General features: G+C 38.1%; 1 protein-coding gene across 2 annotated transcripts in view; it reads right to left on the bottom strand.

Moving 5' to 3' along the window:
- Positions 1 to 10,465: 10,465 nt before the first annotated feature.
- Positions 10,466 to 25,406, bottom strand: part of GTF3C3 (general transcription factor IIIC subunit 3) — a 30,738-nt gene continuing 15,797 nt past the window's right edge. For both annotated transcript variants that reach the window (XM_059927318.1, XM_059927317.1), the window contains exons 11-18: positions 23,414 to 23,616; positions 22,963 to 23,068; positions 22,194 to 22,325; positions 20,149 to 20,386; positions 19,378 to 19,568; positions 15,209 to 15,333; positions 13,324 to 13,476; positions 10,466 to 11,901 (exon numbers count right to left, since the gene is read on the bottom strand). In XM_059927318.1, coding sequence (XP_059783301.1) covers positions 11,779 to 11,901; positions 13,324 to 13,476; positions 15,209 to 15,333; positions 19,378 to 19,568; positions 20,149 to 20,386; positions 22,194 to 22,325; positions 22,963 to 23,068; positions 23,414 to 23,616 — 1,271 coding nt within the window. In that variant the 3' untranslated portion in view covers positions 10,466 to 11,778. The remainder of the gene's footprint in view (positions 11,902 to 13,323; positions 13,477 to 15,208; positions 15,334 to 19,377; positions 19,569 to 20,148; positions 20,387 to 22,193; positions 22,326 to 22,962; positions 23,069 to 23,413; positions 23,617 to 25,406) is intronic.

Here is a 25,406-nt window from a genome sequence, read left to right on the forward strand (position 1 = left end):
ACATCTGATGCTGTTCTGCTGACATGCTGTAATTCCTGTCCTGTATCCTTCTATAGATCTAAATGAGGCTGATGCCAGGTGTGGCCTATTGGTCTTGTGAATGTGAGTGTCCCACTGGATTGAGTCACTGTGCTGGTCAAGCAGAGTGGACATTGCAGGTGGCATTTCAAAACAGTGGTAAAAAATTATTCAGTAAAGTCAATCGAGACACAGACTGGTTAGTCAGCCTTTTAGTAAAACAAAGGTGGGTTTCTACCTCATCCTACCTCAGTACAAGCCTTTATATTCGGATGGATTTTACACTTAAAGGGGAAGAACACCACATCTGGGTATATACTGAAAAGAATTGAAAGCAGGACCTTGAACAGAAATTTGTACACCAATGTTCATTGCATTATTCACAATAGCAAAAGGTAGAAACAACCCAAATGCCTATCAATGGATGAAGGGATAAATAAAATTTGTTATATAATAGAATGGAATATTATTTGGTCTTCAAAAGAAAGGAAATTCTGACACATACTACAACATGAATGAACCTTGAAGACATTATGCTAAGTAAAATAAGCCAGTCACAAAGGACAAAAACGGTATGATTCCACTTATATGAGTAGTCAAGTTCAAGTTCATAGAGAGAGAAAGTAGAATGACAGTTGCCAAGGCCTGGGGGAGAGAGAATAGAGAGCTCTCATTTAATGGGTACAGCATTTCAGTTGAGAAAGATGTAAAAGTTCTGGAGATGACGGTGGTGATGGTTGCACAAAAATGTCAATGTACTTAATGCCACAGAACTATACACTTAAAAACAGCTAAAATGGTAAATTTTACGTTATGTACATTTAACCACATTTTTTAAAGGTGGGGACAAAACCATAAAAGTACTAGATTATATGAGTAGAAAGTTTTGTCATCTTGTGGAGACAAAGACATTTCTAAGAATGACACCCCAAACAGAAAACCTATAGGGAAAAAAAAAGACTAGAGGGCTTCTCTGGTGGCACAGTGGTTAAGAATCTACCTGCCAATGCAGGGGACATGGGTTCAAACCCTGGTCCGGGAAGATCCCACATGCCACGGAGCAACTAAGCCCGTGCGCCACAACTACTGAGCCTGCGCTCTAGAGCCTGCGAGCCACAACTACTGAAGCCTGTGCGCCTAGACCCCGTGCTCTGCAACAAGAGAAGCCACCGCAATGAGAAGCCCGCGCACCGCAACGAAGAGTAGCCCCCGCTCGCCGCAACTAGAGAAAAGCCCGTGCACAGCAACAAAGACCCAACACAACCAAAAATAAAATAAATTAAAAAAAAACAACTAGAAAAAAGAATCCTTTATTTTATGAACAAAATTAACAAGCCAACAACATACTCACTGAGTTTTCTCCTCCTCGTCTACCTGTGTCTTGCACCTGTGGCCCACCTGGTATGGCGATGAGGCCCCCACCTCCGGGCAGTCAGCTGGCACCCACACGGGTCCTGGCTTACAGCTGGGAGAGACCACTTTAGTCTGAACCTCACAGAGGATACACAAGGCCTCCTCACTGTCAGATGAGCAACCATGGCAAATGCGACAGGTTTCTTTCCCCCAAATCCTCCTGAAATAAAAAGGTGTGTGATAAGCAAGACTTTGGGGGGTTTGCAAAGCCTCCAGTAGCACTGGGGTTGCTCCTCATCCACAGCCAGGTGCTCTGCCCTCTTTCCAGACCCAGAAGAGGTCCTCCTGCTGCCAAGTTACTCGAGTCAAATTGGTGAATGGTTGGTGATTTCAGGACTGTCTCCAACAAACCACCTATCATACCCATTAATCTCAAAACATAGCCTTAGTTCTCAGCAGCTGATGGACCAGGGAAGAAATCTATTCGAATCTGATGCTTATTAAAAATGATGTTTCACATACTTCTCTGAAATGCAAGAGAAATGATGCTTTTCAAGTGACAGATTTCTTCCCTCCTTACTTCCTGCAGGAGAGCCATCAGTTCAGGGACCTGTTTCTCATGCTCTTCCAAAGCCCTTTCAACATCATTGAATCGTTACCCACAGTAGCACCACCAACTACTTCATATCCCAACCACTCTCCAGTGATGCCCTGTACTGGCAAATGTGAGCTGTCTTCTCTTTCTTCTCCACCATGAGCATCTGGGAACCCCTATTCCTGACATGCTAGTTCTGTTTGGCAGTTGAAGGCATCCTGAACTCAGGGCACATTGAACTGATCAATCTAAGTTTGCTTGTTCAGTACCTGTAATTCATACACAGCCTCTACCTCTGGGAGACTATTTAAAATGCCTAAGAATTTTAAAATTCAAATAACAGCATTAATTAAAAATGTCTTAATATGGTCCCTCAAATCTGTACAGTCCAATATGGCAGCCAAAGCTATTATAATTTTAATTTAAATTAAATTTAAATAAATTAAAATTAAGTATAATTTAAAATTCAGCTCCTTAGTCGCACTAGCCCCATTTCAACAGCTCAATAGTGTCTAGTGCCCACTGAATTGGACCGCACAGACGTGGAACATTTACATCACAGGAAGTTCTATTGGACAGCACTACCTTAAACCATGGATCTCTGCCCAAACTCTTTCCAACACTCATTAAATGTCTACGCTTCTATAATTCCCAGGTGTAGTGAGATGACATGCCTGTTCCTAGCCTTCAACTTCCATATTAACCTTCTTTCCATTTCTAGGTTGGGTGCTGGGGGAGCACAAAGCACTATCCTGCTCTTAATACCCTGACCTCACCGCTCCCAGGAATTCTGGGGAACACTGAAGGGCTGTACCATACAAAGGGGACATAAGCATGTGTATGATACCTTCCTTAGCCTATTGCCAACAACAGCGAGTTCTAGGAGCTGGTTATAATCAGCTCCCCTGTTGCTGTGAGCCCAGGGATCCCTGGCAATGCAGCATGCCTACAACTTCTCTTACCTCCGCAAAGTGCTTGGAAATTAACAAGCGCATCACAGGGTATCCCAAGTATTAGTGACTTTCTATTTTCAAGCCACAGAGACCTTATAAGTATTAGCTCATAGAATGACTAGTAAAAGGCAGTTATTTGGGACCAACAACTCTTGGCATGGTTCCCCTTGTGACAGCTTTTCACCACCCCCCACCCCATCTAGAAGACGGCCAGGAGTTGCTTTACGGCCTGGAGCCAAGTAGAGATTGAGGTAATGCTGGGTCAGTCTGGACCCCAAGTCCATTCCTGGCAGCCTCTCAGCACTTCTGCACCTTTTCCAGTTACCAAGGGAGGGCGCCTTTGGGTAGGAAGACTCTGCCACCAGTCAGTCATAAAGGATTCCCGCCAAAGAAAACCCCGTGACCTCAAATGGAAGGTCTCTTCTGGACAGGTGAGGCTTATAGGTTTCTGATTCCTACTGCCTTTAATGAAGTATTAACATCTCTTCTCACACCTACAAGGCCAATTCTGCCTCACCTGCTCCAAGGTATTCTGCTAGCTGATGGGAGTTGCCCTGTATTGTTTTCTCTGATTCCCTATAGTCCCCGCTTTCCCTCCTTCCTTCAGAATTAACAATTAGAAGAATCTCGGGAGTTTCTTTTGCTTCCTGAGATGCCTGAAGTTGGCCCACAGAAGCCAGTAGGCCTCCCCATCTCCACTGCCTTTAAAAACATATGTAAGTTCTTGACTCCTCCTAGAGAAGACCTCTTGCTTGTGATGAGACTAGAATCATTTGTATAAGTCAAAGCCAAAGCTTGCTATAAAGCCCTTTAGTAGGCAAGCACCTGGGCCATGTACCCTCTCCATATTTTTAATTCTTACATCTCCAGGAGGGCCTAGTAAATCCTCCAAAATCCACCTCTGCCTCTTAGTTTCTGAGAAGTCTAGCCGTGTTTCTATAGATGCCTCTCCCTCCCCCAGCACCCACTTTCTGCTTCCAGAACCCACCAGCTTTCCACCCAGGCTATTTCAATGGTCCTACAATTTGTTCCCTACTTCCTGTAGGTCCAGATGGAGGTGGGGTTAGTCTGCCTTCTACTGGAATCTTCCTAAGAACTCCACCTGATGTTCCAGAATCTTCCTGACTTTCCTAAACACAGTCCAACTTTCTTCTGAAGCTTCATGTTGGCCATAAAAGGAAAAAATTATAATAAATTTGATTATGCCGAAAACTTAAAACTTCAATTAAAAAAAAAGACACCATAAAGTGAAAAAAAAACAAGTGAAAAACAAAGATTTAATTCCAGATTAAAGAATACCTACAATTAAATAAGAAAAATATAACCCAATTTTTTAAATGGGCAAAGGATATGACAATTCAGAGGAAAAAAATTCAGAGAAGAAAATTCAGCAATTCAGAGAAGAAAAAAAATCCAAAAGGTTTATAAACATGAGACGATAGATTTCAACCTTGGTAGTAAGCAAATGCAACGACCATTTTTTCTCCTATCAATTGGGAAAAAAATATCGGGTGTGAAGTGGGCATAGGGAGACAACTAACCTCGCACAATCAGCACAGCCACCTGGGAGGGCAGCTTGGTAGCATTTACCCGACGATTCTGACTATTCTGACTATACACAGAGAGGCAAGCACAGTTCTTTTCTTTTTCCCCTGGAAGGGTTAAATCAGTAACTACAAGTCCTTTGCATCCTTAGAGGAAAAGTCTAGGTCTTTCCGGACACAGCAGAACTTCAATGTGTTAACACGCTAACCGGCTCTGTCTCTTTTCTCAGGCTTACCAGAGACCCTCTAGAAAAAGAGTAGGGCTGGGAAGAGATTAAGGAGAGGGGAAAAACCCTGTCCTGTCATTTAACACTACTGAAATTGTCAGGATATTTTTACCTTTCGATAATCTCCCGGCAATAAAAATCAATGTGAATTGTTCTTTACTCATCCAAAGCTGGTTTTAATCTGCGCCTCAAAAATGGCACGAAAGTCGTGCTTTCCAACCTTTTCCACGTCGTGGCACACGATAACTGGCAGTATCTGTAGGGCACGCAGGCGGCTCCAGGATTCTCTGGCCTCCGCAAGGCCTGACGAGGTGATCAGCGCGGCTCCGACTGGAAGATTCTCGCGGTTGGGAAGGTCTGTGAATACCACGCTCCCTCTAGCGGTCAGCGTCCCTACCTTTCTCCTCCTTTAATCACGGAAGAGAAACACCTGAAATGGGGAAGACGCGCCTCACCCACGCACAAATTTACCAAGCATCTCCTAACAAGGCAGAACTAATTCTGCAAAGTGTTTGTTAGAAAAATACCTCTTTCAACTGTCCGTAGGTACGCAGGCGGGCTTAGATAAACACTTGTTTTGCTGCACTCAACCCCCTCTGAAACTAGAAACTGAAATTAGTCTACACCACTACCTAGCTCTAGAAAGAGGCAACAACTGACATCCTTAGAACTGGCTATCCCAGGAGTGACTTCCTCCGGCCCTCTTGACACAGCTGCGGGCCCCTGAGTCAGAGCTGTGTTTATCAGCTTTCTCTTTCCTCTTTTCACTTGCTTGAACTCCCTTTTCTGAATACAAACACCTGAGTGTCTTTGCTAAAATGCCAAGTGGTCTTGCTAATGGTCACTCTGATCCTAGTTTGCTTATCCTGAGTCCAAAAACAGGGTAGATTTCTCTTCGTGCATGGTGTGGGTACCTTGATAGTTCCTAGACATTCTTTTGCTCAAGGCCAAAAAAATGGGCAGCAAGAAACACATGTATAGGGCTCCAGCTGTCCTCTCCATGCTGATGGAGAGCAATGCAAAGGGACAGAGCTTTTGGGATATGATTGCCCAAATGTGGAGAGTGTTTTTGCAATTTTTTCTCTTCAAGTAAAAATAATTAAGCTTATTTTGGGGAAAAATGTTAAAAGCTGGCATAACTGCATTAAGACAATGAAATGATGAAGTACAATTCTAAATTTATAAAATGTACGGCCATCTACTGCATATAAAAAAATCATTGTTCCTCCTACTGGAATTATTTATAATCAAGCAATCACACACCTTGAAATATAAATGAATTTATAAGATATGGTAACTGCCGCAAAGAACCTGTATTAGACTGTTTTGTAACCTTTAATTTTCTCATCTGAAATTTTCTCATCTCTTCAATTTTCCTTTTTGTCTTTTTTAAATTCTATTTTCCCCAGCCCTTTCATGGAATTAATTCTGGCAGTTACATTTTTAATTTGATAAATCTTTTATTCTTTGAATATTCCTTTTTATAGCATTTTCTCTTCATGTATACAATATCTTCTCATCTGGGAATATTAATTACATTTTCTTTAGTTTTCTACTTCCTGCACTAGTTCTGTTCCCTTGAGTTTCCCCCCATCCCCTACCCATTCGCTTATATGAATCTCTGTCATTTCAGAGGCTTTCTTCAAACGTCTAATGATCATTAGCTGCCTCTTCAGACGAATATCAAGGTACCTCCAAGCTGACTGGGTTATAGTGAAAGTGGGAGGGGTTTGTCCACTGGCAGGTTTCACTGGGAACCCCCAGCTGTCAGTATCTACAGGTCTTTTATCTTGGGCCAGGTTTTCCTCTGCGAGGAATCCTCTAATCCCCTGCTTGGAGGATATTAACTTGGCTGCCAGTTTTCTGGGAGTTTAATAGGAGAAGGATGCTGAGATCACTGTTCCGTGTGTAGACTTTTACTTAATCCTCTGCTTTCGGTGTAACAGTCTGTCTTCAGCTATGCCTGGTATTCCTGCATCCAGAGATCCTGATTCAGCAGCTCCAGAAAGTAAACTACTGGTGTTCTGCAGGGCGGGGGTGAAGTGGTAACCTACTCGAGGTGAACAGGGCAACTGAGAAGATCTAACGGCTTAACAGACTTTCAACTGCTCCACCTGCTTTTAGCCCCACCTCACCTGCCTTTGGAGGTTGCTGACATCTCTAATGCGTGAGCCTCTTAGGGCTTGAATCAACTGGCATCCGACTGCCTCTCCACCACCTCCTGTGGGCACTTGGCTTTCATTTTCCTCTGGCATATTCAGTTGCCAATTGCCTATTTGCTTTTTACTTACCGAAATTATTTCATCTGCCTGTCTTTTATTCTCTGTGGTCTTGAGTTTATACTGTATTTTTTGTTTGGTTTGCTCTTGTCTTTGGATTTTTTGTTTTTTGATCTTGAAACCTCTGGGGTGTCTGTGTAGACCAGTTAGTTGACTGTTTTCAGCTCTTAGCAACTTCAAGCTATGCCTCAGCTTCGGAGCCAAGGCATGCTCTTCTCACCGGGGCCCCCAGCCAATGACTGAGCAAGGTGGAGATAAATAACCCAGATCATGCTCGTCTCTGCTGAATTCTAGGCAATGACTGAGCAAAGCTGGAACGCAAGGGCCTAGCCGTGTCCACCATTAAGGAACTCTTCCAATGGGCAATCTGTGCTCCAGAGCTCCCCATTGAGCTGGCTCAGATTGTGTCGTCTGCATCAAAGTCTGATGGCTCCCCCTGCCCAGGCCTGGGCCTGTTTTCCTCACAAGTGTTACTCATCAATACACCTTTCGTTTTCAACACCTGCTTCCTAGAGAATGCAATTGGCATGCTAGCTTATGTAAGAAAGAGAATCTCTTGGAAGGATACAGAGTTATCTTAGAGATTCAAATGAAGAATTCACTTGTGAAGGAAGAAGCCCTCCAGGTGCCTCAGCAACAGGACTCTGCCAGACTTTCCCTTAAGGCACTGCGTTGGTGTAATTTAGTTCCAAGGACACTGAACTTCACCATCATCTCTCAAGGCTGAGCTTCAAAATATCAGGAAGGGAGAATATGATTGGCCCAACTTGAGTCAAGTTCAATTAGCAGTGGCCAGGAGGACTTAGTACTAATTGAGGGCCATTTCCATAGAGGGAGGAAGTGTGAGCTAACAGTCATCCAAAAAAGATGTTACTCCTAGGCAGATGCCATTTGCCAGTGATTGTACAGGTGAAAATGAGGGACAATATTAGGTAGATATGTCTTATGAGCTAGATTCAGAAAAAAGAGAAATACCATTTATTCCAGGTCACCCAGAAAAAAGAGTAATCACCCTGCCACATGTCTGCCATTTACTATTTGAAAATAACTATCGTATTTCCTTTTGAGTCTATGTTCTACGCTAGGCATCTTAATTTCTTTCTAGAGTTCTCCAATAAACTCAAAATGAATTAAAGACCTAAATGTAATACAGGGAATTCCCTGGCAGTTCAGTGGTTAGGACTGTGCACTCTCACTACTGAGGGCCCGGGTTCGATCCTTGGTCAGGGAAGTAAGATCCCACAAGCTGCGTGGCACAGCCAATAAATAAATAAATTAAAAAAAAAGACTGGATACTATAAAGCTCTTAGAGGAAAACATAAATCATGTTTTCAAATTTGACATATTTATGTGAAAGGCAGGACACTCTGACATAAATCATAGCAATATCATTTTGGACCCACCTCCTATAGTAATGAAAAAATAAACAAAAATAAACAAATTGGACCTAATTAAACTTAAAAGCTTTTGCATAGCAAAGGAAACCATAAACAAAACGAAGAGACAACCCACATTATGAAAAAAAAATTTGCAAATGATGCGACCAACAAGGGATTAATCTCCAAAATATACAAAGAGCTCATGCAGCTCAATATCAAACAACCCAATCAAAAAAATGGGCAGAAGATCTAAATAGACATTTCTCCAAAGAAGACATACAGATAGCCAAAAAGCACATGAAAAGATGCTCAACATCACTTATTATTAGAGAACTGCAAATCAAAACTACAATGAGGGGCTTCCCTGGTGGCGCAGTGGTTGAGAATCTGCCTGCCAATGCAGGGGACACGGGTTCGAGCCCTGGTCTGGGAAGATCCCACATGCTGCAGAGCAACTGGGCCCGTGAGCCACAATTACTGAGCCTGCACGTCTGGAGCCTGTGCTCCGCAACAAGAGGGGCCACGATAGTGAGAGGCCCGTGCACTGCAATGAAGAGTGGCCCCCACTTGCCACAACTAGAGAAAGCCCTCGCAGAGAAACGAAGACCCAACACAGCCATGAATAAAATAAATAAATAAATTAAAAAAAAAAAAAAACTACAATGAGGTTATCACCTCACACTGGTTAGAATGGCCATCATCAGAAAGTGTACAAACAATAAATGCTGGAGAGGGTGTGGGAAAAAGAGAACCCTCCTACACTGTGGGTGGGAATGTAAACTGGTACAACCACTATGGAGAACAGTATGGAAGTACGTTAAAAAACTAAAAACAGAAATACCATATGACCCAGCAATCCCACCCCTGGGCATATATCTGGAGAAAACCATAGTTTGAAAAAGATATGGGTACCCGAATGTTCACTGCAGCACTATTTACAACAGCCAAGACACGGAAGCAACCTAAATGTCCACTGACAGGAATGGATAAAGATGTGGTATGTATATACAATGGAATACTACTCAGCCATAAAGAAGAATGAAATAACGTCATTTGCAGCAACATGGATGGACCTAGAGATTATCATACTAAGTGAAGTAAATCAGACAGAGAAAGACAAATATCGTATGATATCACTTATATGTGGAATCTAAAAAACTGATACAAATGAACTTATTTACAAAACAAAAACGGACCCACAGACTCTGAAAACCAACTTACGGTTACTAATGGGGACGTGTGGAGAGGAGGGATAAATTAGGAAGTTGGGATTAACATATACACACTACTATATATAAGATAGATAATCAACAAGGACCTACTGTATAGCACAGGGAACTGTACTCAATATTCTGTAATAACGTATATGAGAAAAGAATCTGAAAAAGAATGGATATATGTATATGTATAACTGAATCACTTTGCTGTACACCTAAAACACAACATTGTAGATCAACTATAAAATAAAAATTAAATTTAAAAAATAGAAAAAATAAAATAAAAACTTTAATTAAAAGAAAATAGGCAGAAGGCCTGGAGGATAGAAAAAATAACTGCTCATCTCCTTCTTCTTTCTAAAGTATATTTATGCTCAATTTTTATGTTGTTACTCTGAACTGTAGCAAGTATGTTCCTCCAAAGGAACATCTCTGAGCAAGGAGTAGCTTGCTAGTGATCCTGAACATGCTATTTAATCTCTCATAAATAAGATGGGGATGATAATAACAACAATAACACCTACCTTGCAGGTGATTCTCCGACAGAATCAGAGTTAATGTATCTAAAATATCCTGCACTGTACTTACAACACAGTAGCATAGTAAAAACACTCAGCAAATGGTAGTTATGATTTTAAATGATAAACTTATGCATTTATCAGCTATTTTTTTCTTAGAAGACTGCTAGAGAGATTTATTGTGTCCTCCAAGGCTATTCAGCAGATACTGGAGTTACAGCACAGTGAGTTTAATTCAAGAGAGAAATTCTGAACACAGAGTACTCAACTCCACAGGATTCCAAGACACAAATCTACCTGATCACTCTATCACAGTCGGCTTTATCATTACCTGCAAATGGCATGAAATAAAATATATATATAAGCATATGAAACAATTAACTTTAATTACAAAAATAAAGTTTATTTAAATTCTATATATACACATACATACACATACACACATACAGACTGCACCATACATTTACTTATTACATACAAATTCTGCTTCTCAACTACAAAGTTATGTATACAGTGTAAACAGTGGTAAGAATTCCTAAAAAGCCCCCCACTGTACTTCTTTCATCCTAAATCTCATACTTGTCTTCCTCCCACAATTGGACTGGGTCTTATAATCCACATGTACATTTATTACAGTATTTGTTTCCCCCTAAAAAGAAACTCTAAAAAGCTCTTATTAAACCAAGTATATCTAACAAGTACTGTTATCTTAGATCCAAGAATATGTAATATTTGAGATAAGTAAAAGGTTTTTATCTGTTTCTGCTTCATCAGTAAAACCTTATTCCATACATACAATTCCCCAGTCTTCCTATTACATTCCTAGTGATCTTGAAATGGAAACCAGGTCATGGCTATTGAACCTAGTCACCTTTTTTTTCTTTTTTTTTTGGTCAGAAAGCCAAACATTGATAATGCATTTTTTTATTTGCCTCAGAGCAGTTTGCTATGAATTAAGCCCAGCCTCCCAGCCCTCAGTCTTTATGGCTAAGATACATGCAGGTGAAAAGTAAAAGATTAACTCCATTACTTGTCTTCCTACCACATAACCATTTAAAATAAGTTTGCAAGGAACTAAGTGAATTATAAAATTGTGCTGACATGAGAGTCCCAATCTGTCTTTCCTCTGCTAAGCAACCTCCTTTTCTATGTATTTGAAAAACTAATGGCAATAGTAACAGGGCACTAAGAAATGGATGACTGACAACAATGATATATGTAGAAATGTAGCAAACATTTCTTTCAAATAAATATATGCTCAAGGTCTGTCAAGGTCTGTATTTAAAGAACTGTATTGAGAGGTAATATCTCTCTTACTACTGTATTCCAAACACCTATCACAGTGCCTGGTACATAGTAGGTGTTTAATATACAGTATTAAATACACAAATGAATAAATGGTGTGAAAAAAAACAGTGTATTCAACTCCATGCTGGTTCAATGGCTAATACTGTCCATTTCAGTTTGGGGGACAACTTACCAAAAAATGGTAAGGGAAAATGACAGACCAATATAAAATTCTTGCAGGAATGATAATTTTGCATATCTACCAAAAGATCATTATCATATATTAAAAATGAAATACACAGATAATTCTGAAATTATCATGTCCATTTTTGGGTTAATAAGCCCTGAGACAGAAAATACTGGTCCATGCACAGCAGCTGCCCAAGCTGCTTTCCCACCTTAGGGGCTTTATATAGAACAATAAGTATATAAAAGCTTCTGAGCCATTCCAATATTCCCGCTGTTCTGATATATGAGAGACAAATTGTAGGCAATATCTCTTCGTAAGTCTAACTGGTCAACTTCCATACCCTAGGGGGAAAAATATATGAATGAGTTATATTTCAAACTGACAACCAGGACAATTTTATGGCAAATAAATAGTTTTGTAAGCGTTCAAAAAACTATTAAAATTCATAATACTAAAAAAAATTTATAAAACTAGACATATACCTTGGATTTAAATTTTTATCAGGTAATGCTGATTCAGTTAATTGTTACAGTAACTGAATCATCAAATATTTTTAAATGTGTAACCAATAAGTTAAAGAAAAAAGTCTCATCCGCAAGACATGGCAGAATGAACTGTAGATGAATTAGGATTTAAGAGTAAAAAAGTGAAACCATAAAAGAAAAATACAGTTGAAAAATACAATAATATAATCTTGGGTAGGAAAGGCCCTTCTAAGTATAACAGCAAAAGTAGAAACTATAAAGAGAAAGATTGATATGACTTCATAAAAAATGTAAAACTTCTGCATGCAAAAAAAAAATCATAACACAAATGACCAGATGGGAAAAAACTACCTGTACTATATAACAGAAAGGCATATAAAGAATAGGTCTAGGAGGGCACATTGATTATATGATTGATTATATGATTATAACCAAATTGATTATAATGATTACCTTATGAGTGTTATTACCTTTTTTTCTACTTAAATAACAAAACAATGAACTCAATGGAATAGATTAGATCTATGTTCCTAATCTTCCCCATGCAAAATTTTATAGTCACCTGAAAAAACATCTGCAACAATGAAAAATGATACCTATAAAGCTTAAGGAGCAATACATAAAGTACTTATGAAATAAAGAACATAAAAGTATATGTATTTCATCAGCATAACTATAAGAATATGTATTCATTTGCTTAGTGGCTATGTTGAACAAGGGTAATAGAAAACAGTTGTGAGGGAATGTGGGGATTATGAGTGCAACTTAAAAAAATTAACAGTGAAAACATACTTTCCTTCAGAAATTAAAAATCAGGCTTTAAACACAGACTATCATAGTATTGGCAACACTTCACTCTATATTACATTATCTTAAACAAAACTGCATTTATATTGGTCTTTCATTTTTATAAAGAAGTATGTTAGTTACACTTTTGAACTTGGAAATGAATAATGGCTATACTACTCAATATTCAGGCTTCCTGTCTACCAGCTCACACCTGTTAACCACAGGGGCTATCTTAGGATAACTGAAATGGTCATAACCAGAAGTCATATATGGCCACATAGTTGCTGATCAGGTCATTAAGGCCAGGATGTCAAAGAATTACTTGTTGCTGAACATAATTAAATAAGTGCATTCAATAAGGGGAAAATATATTTTAATATATTAAGCTACAATTAATTTCACTGTCTGGACCACTACACTGAGCTAACTGCACTTATCTATAGATGAAATGAGGTGACTCCTCAGTTTTTAGAGTAAATCATACAATACCTCTACCACAAATGGAGGGAGCTCCAGGGCCTTCTGATAATAGTGGATTGCAAGGTGAATCAGCCCCAGTTGGTGAAGGCCACGGCCCAAATTGTAGAATGATTCCTGGCAAGGCCCACGTAGACTGAGGTATCGATTAAGAAAGGAAAAGCCCTACCAAAAAGAAAAAGATAAATAATTCAATAGTTCACTCATTTGACAGTATGTGCCAGGTGCAGGAATACAAATATTTTTTTTCAAAAAGACAGTGCCACCCTAAAAGAATATATGCCTGTGGTGTAGTGTTATACCACAACATGGTCAATATCTCTTTCGAAGGTGTAAAAGAGAGATTTTTTTAAACTAAAGACAAAAGAATTCATAGAAAACAAAGCCAAATGTTACAATCAGCTGTTAAAGATCTGTAATCTATAAGCACACAGAATATATATTTTTATGGTTTCAAGTTGGCTTTTGTGGCATTAGAGGCCAGTAAAATTTTAGGTTTGAGATACATGTCCAAAAGCTTGACCAAAATATAAAATCCAAGCCCTTATAATGACAATTCAGAAAGTTTCATCCTCATGAGCAAACTCACTTGAGCATATCTAACCTTTCTGGGTAAATGGTACCTTTTATATACCTCTCAGAACCTTAATAACCTCTTAACCTTAAAAAACTTGGTTTTTTTTCCCTCTGAAAACTTCTGACTCAATAGTTTTATGGAGAAACTGATGATTTCAGAGCCCAACTGAAATGATGCAGGCTCCCTGTGTGTCACAGTGTCCAAAAAGCAACTTGCTTCTTCACTTCTTCTTGTATTCACTTTCCCCTTTAATGCGGCTTCAACTTTTACCACGCACAGAAAGCTTCAAGTTGCAAGGTGCAAGTATCTGATGTAAGTAATTAAATAAATATATTATCTGAGTTAAGAGTAAATCAACTAATTTGTACGTACAGAAAATAAAATGCAATTTCCTGGGTGATCTGCTATGTACTAAATGGTCACAAATTTTCCTTCATAAATTAATAATAAAAATTAAGGAATTCTTTAGAATTAATGCATTCTAGGAATAAAAATTATGCTCAGTAAACAAATCATACTTTCTGCACAATAAATGAACCCATTTGAGTACATGAATATGACCTCTACTCCACTGAAAAACATGGTTCTCTGTTAAGTAACAGCAGACAAACAATCTCAGAAATATCTTATCTTCTTATTTAAAAATGAGAAATTTAAAGACAAAAATCTGAGAAAGAACGTTTTCTTTCCTTTCCTAACTACTTAAAAAACAGGTATATACATGCATCAAATATATAAACATAAAAACTGAAATAGAAGCAAAAGTGTTGAGGATACAGGGGTGAAGAAGACAGATAAGATCTCTGATCTCTTAGAGTTTACATTTTTACTAGAGGAGACAAGCTATGTAAAAACGTAAACAAGAAAACAAAAAGGTAATTTCAAACTGCTTTACGAACTAAGAAGACTTTAAAAGAGCAAATTGTGGTGATGATGTAAGGAAACAGTCACACAGGCACATATTCATACATTACTGTATGTATACATTATTATATTTTTTAAATTAATTAAAAAATCTTAAGGACCTAGAAGGCTGGAAGCCTCTGAGGCTCCAGAATATAAGGAAGTCTGCACAGGATTCCGCCTGTGTCTTCTTCGTTTATGATCTGGCTGCGCACCCTTTTCTACATGGTTGCATAAGTCTTAGCCGGGGGTACCCCTAGATGTTGGTCCATGAGTGTCGAACATAGGGATAGGTGTTGGGTACTCCCAACATGTGCGCTAAGCAGGTACTACTTTTGAAGCAGAGTAACAAAAGCATTAAGTATATTCATTTTTAAAGAACATAAAATCAAGTAATGAGGAATACAAATGAATTACCTGCACAATAAGAGCATGTCTCCTTAATACATACTTCTGAGATGCCATGTGAATAAAGGTTAGGCCTATACAGAGGCTATAGAGAGGTTCATGGGGATGGGTGCGAAAGGCCTGCACATACTGTCCTGAAAAATGAACAGTGATGTCAGATGGTGGGACAAAAACATAGTTCCTTATTTCTTCAACACTTACTCTAATATATTTTAAGGTAAACAAACATTACTGTTACTTTAACATATGCAAGGAGTACATTCTAAAATATCAACCAGGGACTTCCCTGGTGCCACAGTGGTTAAGAATCTGCCTGCCACTGCAGGGGACACAGATTCAAGCCCTGGTCCGGGTAGATCCCGCATGTGGCGGAGCAACTAGGCCCGTGCGCCATAACTACTGAGCCTGTGCTCTAGACCCTGTGAGCCACAACTACTGAGCCCATGTGCCACAACTACTGAAGCCTGTGTGCCTAGAGCCCATGCTCAACAACAAAGAGAAGCCACCGCAATAAGAAGCCCGCACACTGCAATGAAGAGCAGCTCCTGCTCACCGCAACTAGAGAAAGCCTGTGCGCAGCAACAAAGACCCAACACGGGCAAAAACAAATAAATAAATAAATAAAAATAAAAAAATATCAACCAGGTGAACATTAATTTGAATTTTAAAATAATATATAACATATAACAAAATTAGAAGGATTTACCCAGGAACATATCCTGACCATAAAGATTAAATATGAGTATAAAAGTAACTTTTTTAAGGTACAGTTAGACATTTCCATGTAGAATAGTACTTCCAAAATAAACAATGTATCAGTTGTGATCATACATATATCTTATGATCTTAAATCTTTTTAAAAGCCAATGGGGGAGTGTGTCTTTTGGTGAATTCTTTCATAAAATTAATTGAGACCTATCTTATAAATTCAAATGTGATGGATCATGGAGGTGAGAAAAAGAAACATAGTTTTGTTTTGTTTTTTAGGTTATGGGTATTATTTTCCCAAATGTAGCAACTACTTTGTTTTGCCTGAGAAGAGCTAAATGTATTTAATAATAAAATAAGAATTCATGGTTTTGTGAATTCCATGTATTCTATATATATAATTGTCTCATATCAAATGCCTAACTGTATGAGATAGAGGAATTGAAGCAAACTTTTCTTATAAAGGTATGATCTCTAATTTATCATATAGATAAGAAAACTTCTATTCCAGAAGGAAAAGCTCTGTAAAATCTCTTTAGCAGCACAGATGGTAGCCTGCCGTTTGGACTTCCTATTTTTGTGTAGTGTAAAAGTTTCTAAATATAGGAAAATAAAATAAAATCTCTATTTTATATTTTCTTAATATTAAACTAACAATTCCAAAAAAGCATACACAATGAAGGAAAGTTTCAGTGCCTGATGTTCAAGATTACTGGCTGAACAACTATAAAAACAGCAGCCATACACAAAGAAACATGAAAGTATTAAACAGCCAAAATCACAGTATATTCAGAAGTGAACTTGGCAACACTAGCTTTCAGGCAGCAGGAGATACATGTCTCACCTAAACTTTTGGTTAGGTATTTTTCTACTTGTTTGCTCCTGATTCCTTATTACAGAAACTTCCTATAAATGATTAAATTTTCCCTGAGTTTAATTAGAATTAGTAAGAGCTATGTAAATAAACTTAATATAAAGACTTGTCTCCCACCAGTCAGAATGGCCATCATCAAAAAAGTCTACAAACAATAAATGCTGAAGCGGGTGTGGAGAAAAGGGAACCCTCCTGCACTGTTGGTGGGAATGTAAATTGGTGCAGGCACTATGTAGAACAATATGGAGATTCCTTAAAAAACTAAAAACAGAACTACCATATGATCCAGCAATCCCACTCCTGGGCACATATCTGGAGAAAAACATGGTTCAAAAGGATACATGCACCCCAGTGTTCATTGCAGCGCTGTTTACAATAGCCAAGACACGGAAGCAACCTGAATGTCCATTGACAGATGAATGGATAAAGATGTGGTACATATCAGTGGAATATTACTCAGCCTTTAAAAAGCATGAAATAATGCCATTTGCAGCAACATGGATGGACCTAGATATTATCATACTAAGTAAGTCAGACAAAGAAAGACAAATATCATATGATATTGCTTATATGTGGAATCGAAAAAAAAAAAAAGATACAAATGAACGTATTTACAAAACAGAAACAGACTCACAGACTTCGAAAACAAACTTATGGTTACCAAAGCAGAAATTGAGACTCTGGGATTGACATATACACACTACTATATTTGAAATAGATACCCAACATGGACCTACTGCATAGCACAGGGAACTCTACTCAATATTCTGTAATAGGGGACTTCCCTGGTGGTCCAGTGGTAAAGAATCCGCCTTCCAATGCAGGGAATGTGGGTTCGATCCCTGGTCAGGGAACTAAGATCCCACACATGCTGTGGGGCAAATAAGCCCACGCGCCACAACCACTGAGTTCGCACACCTCAACGGAGAGAGCCTGTGTGTCACAAACTACAGAGCCCACATGCCCTGGAGCCCATGCACCAAAACTAGAGAGAAGCCCGCACACCACAACGAAGAGCCTGTGTGCCGCAACTAAGACCAAATGCAGTCAAAAAAATAAAAAATAAAAATAAATAAATAAAACAAAGACATATTAAAAAAAATTCTGTAATAACCTAAATGGGAAAAAAAATTTGAAAAAGAAGAGATATATATATATGTAAATAAGTAAGTAAATAAATAAATAAAGGCAAAAAAAAAAGACTTGTCTCCTAAAGCAGGCATCCCCAACCTGTTCATGGCCTGTTACGACCTGGGCCACACAGCAGGAGGTGAGCGGCAGGCGAGCAAGTGAAGCTTCATCTGTATCTACAGCCACTCCCCATCGCTCCCATTGCTGCCTGAGCTCCGTCTCCTGTCAAATCAGTGGCAGCATTAGATTCTCATAGGAGCGCGAACCCTACTGTGAACTGTGCATGCGAGGGGTCTAGGTTGCACGCTCCTTATGAGAATATCATCGCTGATGATCTGAGGTGGAGCTAAGGCAGTGATGCTAGCGCTGGGCAGTGGCTGCAAATACAGATAATCATTAGCAGAGAGGTCTGACTACACAGAGACCATAATAAATCAACTGATGCAGACTCATATCAAAACTCTGTAACTCAGTGAGTGGGAAGCAAAAACAAGCTCAGGGTTCCCACTGATTCTGCATTATGGTGATTTGTATAATTATTTCATTATACGTCACAATGTAATAATGATAGAAATAAAGTGCACAATAAATGTAATGCGCTGGAATCATCCCAAAACCATCCCCATTCCCACCCCCCTCCCCTCCACCCCACCCCACCCCTGGTCCGTGGAAAAACTGTCTTCTATGAAACTGGTCCCTGGTGCCAAAAAGGTTTGGGACCGCAGTCCTAAAGGAATGAACCATCAGCAAATCTTAACTCCCTCTTTGTTACTATAGCAAATTAAAATCAGGTAGCAAAGCATCCATAATTAATTAAAATTATTTTGAGAACGAACAAGCCTCAGCAGGGAGAGTTGTTGAGCTTTAAAGTCCTACTTTCGGACTTCCCTGGTGGCGCAGTGGTTCAGAATCCACCTGCCAATGCAGGGGACACAGGTTTGAGTCCTGGTCCGGGAAGATCCCACGTGCCGCAGAGCAACTAAGCCCGTGTGCCACAACTACTGAGCCTGTGCTCTACAGCCTGTGAGCCACAACTACCGAAGCCTGTGCTCCACAACAAAGAGAAGCCACTGCAATGAGAAGCCCATGCACCACAACGAAGAGTAGCCCCCATTTGCTGCAACTAGAGAAAGCCCACATGCAGCAACGAAGACCCAACGCAGCCAAAATAAATAAATAAATAAATTTAAAAAACCATTCAAAAAAAAAAAAAGTCCTACTTTAAAGACTTACTTTAACCTTTTGAAACCAAAGCATCATGAGAAAAATAAATATTAATTATTATAATTACTGAGAACACTTATAGCCACTTACTGTATGTGCCAGGCATTATTTTAAGTACTTTATATTAACTCATTTAATTTCCACAATAATCTACAAGGTAGGTCCAATTATTATCTCCATTTCAGAGATAAAGAAACCAAGGCACAGGGAAGGAGACAAAGTCATATGCCAGGACACTCACCAAGTGCATGCTTAAAACTACCAGATACGAATGCGTTGTGTCCATTCAAGACACACAGGGCATGATTATCTGGGTTTTTCAGCATTAAACGGAGACAAAAGCGGTGATGTCGTACATCTTGGGAATGCATGGTAACTTGATTGAAAATGTTCCAGAGCTGGGGTTTATTGACATTTTCCATTACCATTATCCTAAAATTGCAGAAAGAGGGTGAGAGTAAAAAATAATGTAAAAAGAAAAATCTTCCTGATTTTTAAGATTGAAACCTTTCAGTGCTGTCCCACGAACACTGAAATGCACCGCCCCCACCAAGGGGGATGTAGTGCTTCTACATCTTGTTTCTGCTTTTCAGCAAAACTTTTAAACCACGAAACAGAATCAAGAGGTTTAAGTTTCACCTTTTCTCTCCCAGCCCACTCTCATAGCTGCAGAACAATGAACACTGTGTAATAATAATGTGTACCAGACATTGTTAAAAGGTGTTACATACGACAACTCACTTAACTCTCACAGTAATCCTATAAGGTGGTAATATTATGATGCCTGTTTTATCACAATAAATGGGGAGACTGAGGCACAAGAGGTTAAGTAAATGGGAGTGCATGCTCTCATATACTGCTTCTGAGAATCACCAATGAACAAATTAATCTGTAAGTGACAAGAGAGTTAAAATAAAACAGCTTATTAAATCTTGGCCATGAGAAACTACGTCAAAGTAAATATACATGCTCCATCAAAGAATCTAATTAAAATAAGTTATTGGAAAATCACCTGATATAGTTATATGCCTTTCTGAAATTTTTGTCCAGAATTGCAGCAGAGAGGCCGAAGTATTCTAGCTCTTTGCGTTTTGGCCTGTCCTCATAAAATGAGTAATATTCCAGTGAAGAATCCACAAGTAACTCAGCCTCCTGAAATCGGGATAGGTCACATAAGGAGTATATGGCCTTCAAAAGAAGGTTCCACCAGTCATCTTTTGTCAAAACACTTGTGAGTACAGCAAATATTGCTAAAATGAGACCAATGAAAATCAGTTAGGACACTGCACTTCCAGAAATAGGAGTATTAGAAAGAAAATTCACATGATTAATTTTACGGTTAAGTTTAATAACCATGGCCCTATGGGACTGAATTCTTGCCAACATTCTTCTGACAATGATGAGAAGGAGGGAGCTGCTTGTTTCCACTCCCTCAACATGACCCCCCTCTGCTCTGCCTGCCTAACAACCTGCAGTCCTAGGTTAATTCTCATTTCTGATTGTAAAGTCCAGCTACTTCATTTGTGTTTCTCAGTGCTAGCTAGAATATATGCTCCTCCAGGGCGAGTGTGCTATCCATGATTGAGGTCAGATATGGGATTCTGCACCTACAAGGCATTCAAATATTTGCTAAGCAAAGGACTTCAAATTCATACTTAACAAATCTTCTCTTCCTTATTTGTCTGTAAGAAACTTCCCTTTATAGTCCTTGAAAAATACCAAAAGCCATAAAAATTTTTTACTGTCTTTGATCCAGTAATTCTCTTCCTGGGAATCTATCCTAAACAACTAGTGAGAAATATGGATAAATCTATAGGCATGAGGATGCTCACTATGGTATTATTTAGAAAAGAAAATTATCAAAAGCAACCATATAATCAAAAAATAATATGGGAATGATTAAATTATGGAACTGCTATCCAATGGAATATTACACACTCCTTAAATATAACAGCTACAAAGAGAATAGAACATGAGAAAATGTTGCGTGAAAAAAATCAGTAAAAAGATGCATGTAACATAAAGAGCCCTAGATAATCCTACCATGATGCACTGGTGTAATGTGATCCCCACCATGATGAAACTAACTGACAAAACAAAAACCTTATGAGCTTAAGAAAAACCAACAATGGACCTGAGATGAGGAAATACTGAAAGAGAAAACAGCCAGGATCAGATACAGAGAAAAATATGTTAAGGAAACATAGTCCAAAATAATGTGTGCAGAGGCAGAAGCCACTGGGATAAGCCCAGAATCAATAAACTAGAGAGATGGCAGGGCTCTGAGACTAGATTGTGAGCAGTTGAGCCCACAGTCCTATCCTCTGACTCTCTTCCCCCACGACATCTTGCTTATGTCCTTATAGTGTGCTTAACTGAGATTCAGCTCTTCTGGATTCCAAAACCCTGTCCATTGCACACTGCCATGTCAGTAACAATGGTTTAATTAGTATCTGTGGACCTGATTAACAATGAAAAAATTTTCTGCCAGATTGATATCTCTAGTTTATAGCCTAGGTCTCTTCCAAAGTTCTCTGAGTAATAACCTCACCCAACATACTTGATCATTTTTCAGCTAAAAATAGATGGCTTGCAAAGTCACATGACTTGAGATTGGGCCAAAGCAACTTATTTTCAGACTTTTTATGACCATTGCTACATTTGTCAAAAATAAGTTTAACAGAGAATGGAATATATGTAATTGAAGTGACTAGACAAATAAAGCAATCTGTATTATCATCTAATCATCACAAATTTCTTTAACTAGGGTATATTTTCCTCTTAAAAAGTCAAAATTAAAAGATTTAGTTTTTTCACAGAAGGATCTAAGCAGATGCCTGCCTTTTAATTTTTTTAAACTGAAGTATTTACGTATAGCCTTTCTTTCTTTTTTAAAAACACCAAAAGAGTTTATTTTACCTGAGGGATCTAGATTAGAAAATATCATTTTATTCAAAGAGGATATATTTTCAATTAGATTACTGTCAAGTATTACTTCATGAGTTTTTTTTCCAACTCAGCCAAGTTTTGTGCAATAAAGCAAATGAAAGTAATTACCTTTTGCATCACAATTTGCTGACTCTTGGTCACTGTTGTCTGATATTTTGTCTCTTGACACTTTAATAAGGTAGAGATGCCTCTCTCCAGATTTGGAACTAGATATCAAACAGACTTGGGCTCTATTCATTGCTACCTGAATTAAAGATGATAATTGAGATTTTTTAGTCACATAATTTTTTAGAGAAAATCTATGGGAAACAAGTGTCACAGGTGTGCCTGAAAGCTTCTTTAGTAAGGCAAAAAAAAAGACCAGTCATTGTGTATATAAACGCCTAGAAGAGAATGAACAGACTTATTTTTTCCTTAACAGAGGAATCTGGGTCACACTACTCACCTTAGTAAGGAAAAAGAAAGCAATTCATACTAAGTTTATAACACACACACACACACACACACACACACACAGCCACCTCCCTGTAAAAAAGCCAGACTCAGAAAGGATGTCATAATCGGAAAACATTTTTGCAAAATGAACAATTTTGGCACATACCAGTGTCTACAGAGCCAATAACTGATACCATGATGGTTCTCATTTTTCTAAATATGTACTAGCAAAGATTTTATTGTACAATCTATAGTAAAGTTTACACTTTCATGTAGAACTTTCAATTATATACCATTAATCTCTAAGTCTTCTTTTATCTGACTTTCACTTTAAAAAGTTTAACAGAGTAAAAGAGAGTTACAAAATGGCTATAATCTATGTTTAAACCAAATTCTAAACATTTAAGAAGTCAACAAGGCTAATATAAAGAAAGATCATTACCTACCCTTAAAAGCATGGCTAACATGGTAAGCAAGGTATCCACATAACCATACATTTTGCCTTGTGAGAACAATAGAGTAGAACGTTGAAGCAGCAACTTCAGTTCCTAAGTAAATAAGCACAGGATAATAAGTGTGACAAGATTCCTTTGCTGTAAATTGTTTTGTTTGCATAGAAAAGTTTTGTCTTAGAAACCAAACCTTAAGAACATTTGCTTTATGATCTCTCACAATAATTAAAATCCAATGTTTTAGAAACTATAAATTATAACATTAACAATTACAATGTTAAGTTTCTGTAACTTAAGACTCAAAATCACTTTTTCAAAAACACTGAATTTAATACACTAAAATAAAACTTGGATATAAGCCGTAGGGACATCATTAACTGAGGAGAAAGTTCTAAAACATAATCCACCAAGAAAAACTTCTTTCTATGTTACATGGCCTACCTGCTGTGCTGCGTTTGCATCTTGTGCTAAAGTATCTGGATCATACATGGGTTCCAGAGCTTCCAGAGCTTTCTCAGGACGGCCCAGCTGCTGCTGAAGGGTGGAAAGTGAAATTCTTGCATCCAAATGGAGGGGGGCCAGATCAACCACTTTGCCATAGCTTTCGGCAGCACGCTCCATATAGCCTAAGGCCTTTAAGCATTCTAAAATGATGTTAAAATAAAGCATTAATATGAACTACAGATTTGTAAGTGGGCCAAAATTATTTCTCCATTTTAAAAGAAATTATAGCAATACAAAAAAATTATAACAAGAAAGAAATATATGCATATTTCCAGTACTTTAAAACAATTGTCCCTTCTAATCTCTATCTATGCTACAAGGATGTAATCAGTATATATTTTTATATATTTATATATATATATATATATATATATATATATATATATATATATATATATATATATATACACACACACACACACAATTTGGTATTCTGCTTTATTCACTTACTATTATGCTTTCAACATTTTCCCATGCCTTCATTGGCATTCTGACTGATTATAATATTCAATTAAATTGCTTATTTACTTAACCATATTATTTGACATTTAGGTTATTCCCAAATTTTTACTCTAATAAATAACGCCACAGTAAATATCTTCATGTATATAAGCCAGAGTTCACAAATTGGCAGACCAGTTTAACCTACAGATATGCCTTGTTAGGCCACAGTGCTGTTAAAAACAGTGAATTGTCTACATTCTTAAAAGCTAGGATGTTTTATGAAATCCAAGTTACTGGATTCCTTTGAAAAATCTGGATTTGGCAACAGCGAGTCCCTTCATTCCCACCTGGTGCATCAGCCATGCTGAGAGACAGCAGCACCCTTTAGACGGGCGTCTCCAGTTCTCACCCTGCCCTGGGCCTCTCACTTACCTACTCTATTCACTTTTGTTACCTGCCAGGCTCCTGAGTTTTGTGATCTCCAATATAAACCACCTCCCCTCACCTCACTCAATTATTTCCTCAGGATAAGTTCTTAGAAGTGAGGCTACTGGGCCTTATTCCTCACACTTTATGCCAATCAATCATTAAGTCCTATCATTTGAACTTGAAGATGAATTCCTGGTAAGAATTTCTTCTTTCCACCCTAATAGCCACAGCACTCACTAATCAAAGCCCTTTCACCTCTTTCCTTTTCACTGCAATGATGTCCTAAGATGGTGTTTTGCCTCCAACTGTTTTCTCAAATCTCAGATTTCTCAAATATCTCCTTATCACTATCTTTAGGTTAAACTTTGGTAATAAAGGAAGACTACTAAATGTGGATGGATCATTGTGATGGTATTTCTCATAAATTTTCACTTCTCACTTTAAAAGATATTTTGTTATTTTGCTACAAGCATTAAATTCCTCTAATGATCTTTCTTATCTACTGTTCCAAATTTCTTTATGATTTTTAGATGATTCTGAGGTTTTACCTTCCACTCATCTCAAGCTACACAGGCTCAACATGGAAAAAGCATTTATCAGTATCATGATCATAACTAAAGAGGATTTTAAAATGTCTACTGTTAGTAACAGGAGCAGTTTAAATACCACAGCCTTATGGAAGGCAATAAAAACTTCAATTCCCGGCTCATGTCTTTAAAATTCAAAACCCACAAATAATGTAACTTTTTATGATGGTATTACATTTGTATTCATGTTCACTCATCCAAATAGTAACGTGATATCTTAATCATTAAGTGCTCTCTTTGCCATTTCATATCTGTGATATGTGTCAAAATATCCCAGAATATCAATCAATGCTACTCTAGTTATAGAGGATTTTCTGCCACTATGTAATATTTTAAGAAAATATTAAAACTTTCTGCCATCATGCAATATTGGAAACAAAGACTATTCAAACTTTAATACATCTCTTATGTTGATTCAATAGGAAATCCTATGAGAATATTTTTGGTTTTCATACATTTCTGTAAGAGAT

This window comes from Balaenoptera ricei, chromosome 7, assembly GCF_028023285.1.
Source record: "Balaenoptera ricei isolate mBalRic1 chromosome 7, mBalRic1.hap2, whole genome shotgun sequence".
Classification (NCBI taxonomy): domain Eukaryota; kingdom Metazoa; phylum Chordata; class Mammalia; order Artiodactyla; family Balaenopteridae; genus Balaenoptera; species Balaenoptera ricei.